This window comes from Otolemur garnettii, unplaced genomic scaffold (genome assembly GCF_000181295.1).
Source record: "Otolemur garnettii isolate 467f Iridium unplaced genomic scaffold, OtoGar3 scaffold00043, whole genome shotgun sequence".
In the NCBI taxonomy this organism is placed as follows: Eukaryota; Metazoa; Chordata; class Mammalia; order Primates; family Galagidae; genus Otolemur; species Otolemur garnettii.
Genome location: NW_003852438.1, coordinates 10,989,607 through 10,994,716, shown reverse-complemented (window position 1 = coordinate 10,994,716; position 5,110 = coordinate 10,989,607). Strand labels below are relative to the sequence as shown.

The 5,110-nt window shown below is 41.4% G+C and overlaps 1 protein-coding gene across 2 annotated transcripts in view; it reads right to left on the bottom strand.

Moving 5' to 3' along the window:
- Positions 1–4,670, bottom strand: part of RBMS2 (RNA binding motif single stranded interacting protein 2) — a 57,190-nt gene extending 52,520 nt beyond the window's left edge. For both annotated transcript variants that reach the window (XM_023513694.1, XM_023513695.1), the window contains exon 1: positions 4,480–4,670. In XM_023513694.1, the coding sequence (XP_023369462.1) occupies positions 4,480–4,545 (66 nt within the window). In that variant the 5' untranslated portion in view covers positions 4,546–4,670. The remainder of the gene's footprint in view (positions 1–4,479) is intronic.
- Between the last annotated feature and the right edge of the window lie 440 nt (positions 4,671–5,110).

Here is a 5,110-nt window from a genome sequence, read left to right as displayed (position 1 = left end):
AAAAAAAAAAAAAAAGAAAAAAAAGAAAAAAATTTTCTTAAAGAGCAAAAAATCTTTGAAGTCAACATGACCCAAAAAAGCACACACACATACCCCTTAAAATATCTTGCAGAATCCTTCCTGAAAACTCACATTTTCCTCTTTAAATCCAAAGAAAGGAATATAAATTTAATACCAAGGACAGAATTTTATCCTGAGAGAAGAATCTTCCTTTATTAGGTATTTTACATTTGTTGACTGCATTCCTTTGTTTACCACCAGACAAAAAAGAGTAAGAAAACTATGAGACCAGCCACAATGGCTCAGCCTACAATTCCAGCACTCTGGGAGACCTAGGCAGAAGGATCCCTTGAGGCCAGCAGTTCAAGACCAGCCTGGGAAAGAATAGCAAGCTCTGCATTTCTGTAAATAATAAAGAAATTAGCCAGGCATGGTGTCACATGTCTGTAGTCCTAGCTATTTGGAGATTGCTTGAGCCTAGAAGTTTGAACCTCTAGTGAGATATGATGATGCCACTGTATTCCAGTCTTGGTGACAGAGCAAGACTTTGTCTCTAAAAAACTATTTAAAAAATTTAAATTAAAAGAAAAAAGAAAACCATGATTGTCATTGGTTCCTCAGGAAACACCTTCTCTGATAAATCATATTTCTTCTCTTTTTTTTGAGACAGAGTCTCACTATGTTCCACTGGCTAGAGTCCTATAACATCATAGCTCACAGCAACTTCAAACTCCTGGGCTCAAGTGATTCTCTGGTCTCAGCCTCCTGAGTAGCTGGGACTACAGGTGCCCACCATAACATCCGGCTGCTATTTTTTGTTTCCAGTTGTCCCGGTTGTTTTGCAGGCCTGGGCTGGATTCAAACCTGCCAGCTCTGGTATATGTGGCTGGCACCCTAGGTGCAGAGCCTTTAATTGGTTTTTGTTCATTTGTTTGTTTTGAGATAGGATCTCATTCTATCGCTCAGGCTGGAGTGCAGTGGCATGATCATAGCTCACTGTGACCTCCAACTTCTGGGCTCAAGGGATCCCCCTGCACCAGCCTTCGAAGTAGCTGGAACTACAGGTGTGAGCCACCATGCCTGGCCCTCATTTTTTAAAATGAGCATGGTCTTAAACTTATTACTAAAAACTAATAAAATTTATTTTAAGGCCAGGTACAGTGTCTCACATCCATAATCCTGGCACTCTAGGAGGCTGAGACAGGTGGATTGCTCTGAGCTCACATGTTTGAGATCAGCCTAAGCATGACCAAGACCCCATCTCTAAATATAGCCAGGCACTGTGGCACATGCCTGTAGTCCCAATTACTTGGGAGGCTAAGGCAAGAGAATTGTTTGAGCCCAAGAGTTGGAGTTTGCTGTGAGCTATAATGCCACAGCACTCTACTGAGAGTGAAAAAGTGAGGGACTCTGTCTCAAAAAATGTATATTTTTTTAAAATTTAACCTTAAATTATTTAACCTTAAATTTAACCTTAAATTATTTGTATCAAAGCTCACAAATTACAAAAGTAAATGCATCTAAAACATTTCTCAAAACAGAGAAAGAAACATATTATGTCCTACTTGTTGATAGCAAGACAAACAGCAAAGTAGTAACACTTTAGTTTAAAAACACATAACAGGACTGGACATAGTGGCTTATTCCTGTAATCCCAAAATTTGGGGAGGTCAAGGCAGGAGGATTGCTCAAGCTCAGGAGTTTGAGACCCAGCTGAGCAACATTGTGAGTCCTCATCTCTAAAAAAAAAGGAATAAAAAAAAGCAGTCAGGGGTGGCGCCTGTGGCTCAGAGGAGTAGGGTGCCAGCCCCATATGCTGGAGGTGGTAGGTTCAAACCCAGCCCCAGCCAAAAAAAACTGAAAAAAAAAAAAAACCAAAAAAACAGTCAGAGACAATGGTGGGCACCTGTAGTCCCAGCTACTCGGGAGACTGAGGCAGGAGGATTACTTAAGCCTAGGAGTTTGAGGCTGCAGTCAGCTATGATCATGTCACTGTATTTGATAATGGGCAACAAAATCAGATCCTATCTCAAAATACATAAGTTACATTTTAAAAAACCCAACATTCACATTCACAACTCTCTACATATACACATATATACACACACACACGATATATATGTGTGTGTGTATACAGCATACACACACAAGGCATTGTAGGAGTTGATGCACATATACAACATTCTTATATGTCATCATAACATTGATTTGTAAGAACTCAGAGAATTCTTGATAAATAGGATAGTAATTACATATCTATTTCCCCTACCTCCACTGCTCTCAATGATTCCTGAAATGTTTCCCAAACCCTACAAGTTATTAGGAAGAGATGTGATGAGTAAATTCAACATCCATATGCTCCTACTATGATAGATTTGGAAGCTAGTTAAATATCTCCTATACTCCAAAGGAGGAAAGGAATTCTAAGACAAGGGAAGATTTTAGATAGCTTCAAATACATGAAACCTTTCTGAAGCAATTCATATTTAGGGGATTAATTGTACCTAGTTTTTTTTTAATTATTTTTTATTCATTTTTTTTGTTGTTGCAGTTTGGCCGGGGCTGGGTTCGAACTCACCACCCTCAGTATATGGGGCTGACACCCTACTCACTGAGCCACAGGCACCACCCAATTTTACCTAGTTTTAATGGGTTCTCGGTAACCTGAGAGACTGGGATAGAAAAAATCAGGAAGGAAAATTTTATATAGTACTACATAAGGTTTGAAGAGAATAAACAGAGGAAATATTCCCCTTCAAATACATATGTATAATATATAAATATGTATACAATGTATACATATATATTTGATCCCTTTTCAATATATATGTATAATAAATGTACAAAATACCTACAGTAGAACCTCTGTAAGTTGACTACCCAAGAGAGTGTAACAAATTGGACAGTATACAGAGGTGGTCAACATAAGAAACTAGGCCTACTGTACTGAAACGTACATGTGGTGCGTGCTTGGTCTATGAAAATTAGGTCAACTTCAGGAGGCGGTCCTACAGTATTTGATAAAGTGCTATCAGTATATATAATACAAACATATATTAATAACCAATAAATAGGTATGAACCCATATTTCCTGTTTAAAGTAAGTTTTATTGGACATAATTAAGCTATACAACATGGTATGGGATGCACATAGATAGTAAAAAGCTTACTATCGCGAAGCAAATTAACATATCCACAATCTCAGTTACCTATTTTTTTTGTTTTTGTGGCAAAAGCCAATGAAATATACTCACTTAGCATGAGTCTCACATACAGTACAATTTTATCTCCTCATACTACATGGATCTAAAGATTTGTTCATATTACACATAGGCCACTTTGTACCCTCTCACCTACAGATCCCCATTTCCTCTCCCCCCTACCCTTATTCTTAAGGTTATAAACAGAATGAATATCACATAAACCCTCATGAACCAACGTTAAGTGTTTTGGGTCTAAACATTTACCCACTGCCTTGATCAGACACGTAAGTCTAACTGTAACAGTCTCTTCAGGTACAGGACAAAGCAGCAGGAACCTTTCCCCACTCTCTAGTGTTCATGAGATGACCAAAAGATCCCTCAATGTCTATGACATGTTTTTTTCTTCAAACAGCCAGAGAGAAGGTAAAGGGTCTTCCTGCTACCAAACGAAGTTGCTCCTACTCAGCACTATGTGTTCTGAAATGCCAAGAACCCACTAACGATATTATTCCCCAGCAAATGTGGCCAAGACTGCCCATCTCTCCCCTGACTGCCCATGTGCCCAAGCATAGCACAACCCTCTGGCAGCCAGGGGTTAATCAAGGATCCAAGGATCCCTGCTGAGTCTGGCTATCTGCAGAGTTCCACGTATCAGCTGGAAAGCAAGACTCTAAGAATCCCAGAGCTTTCTGCCTTAATCCCAAAGCATGTTGTCTCAAGACTCCTCTCTACAGACTGGGTGGGGTAGGGTCTGCAGTCTACAAGAGTACACCCAGTTCTTGATGAGCTGTTGTTGCCATTTCACTGACTATCTGTGATTTCAGTTATCTAATAACACCAGTGTTACGGGTAGGAAGGAAGGTAGAGTAGGGGAAATGGTTAATCAAACCATGAAACCAGCTTGTGGATGGACTAGGGGCTGGGGTGTGAGATAACACGGCATCCCAGGGCAGATCAGTACATCAACAAGAAGTCAAACTAACTTCATTTCGTAAGGAGACAAACTTTCAAGTTTGGTTTGCTTTTAATTCTCCTGCCTCCTCAGGCTTCACGGAGACTGTAAATCCCCTGAACTCCAGAACCAGGTGAGAAAAGATACAGAAAGAAGTAGTGGAAAAGAGAGGGGTGCTGAGAGGAAAGAGAAACCCTGAGAGAGGAATCCTGCTCCCCTCTTAAAGAAGACTGTTGAAACCAAGGGCACTCCCAGCTCCCAGAAAAGGAAGTAGCTAGATATCCCCCCACCTCCACCCCCCCCAAAAAAAACGCTTTTCCCTACCTTCTTGTTGTTCCTGTTATAGCCAAAAGTCGAAATCCCAGGCCTGGAAGTCACTGATAGCAGCATTTTCTCTGTAGTGTTAGGAAGCTGAGTAAGAAGAGGGAGAGGGAGGAGGTGAGAAAAGGGGGAGGGAGGAGGGGGAGGAGGGAAGGAAAAAGGGAGGCGAAAGGGGGAGAACTGGAGCAGGAGAGAAAGAGATGAGGGGGGCTGAGGGTAGAGAATGAGCTGGGGCTGTTCCTTGACGTCACTGGGAGAAGTTAACCCAGTCTGAGTGAGGTGCTTCCACTGGGTCCTAATGCCCAAGGTGTTGTTTTTACGTTTGTTCTTCATAGTACCAATAGTGAAAGCTAGAAAGAAGACTTTTGGGGTCTAACCACTTTCAAATTCATCCCTTTTCCTCTAGGAACAAATTCTGATTTTTAAGAGACAGTCTCATTTTATCGCCCTCGGTAGAGTGCTGTCATGTCACAGCTCACAGCCACCTCCAACTACTGGGCTTAGGCGATTCTCTTGCCTCAGCCTCCCAAGTAGCTGGGACTACAGGTGCTCACCACAACGCCCGACTATTCTTTGTTCTTGTTGCAGTTTGGTGGGGACCGGGTTCGAACCCACCACCCTCGGTATATGGGGC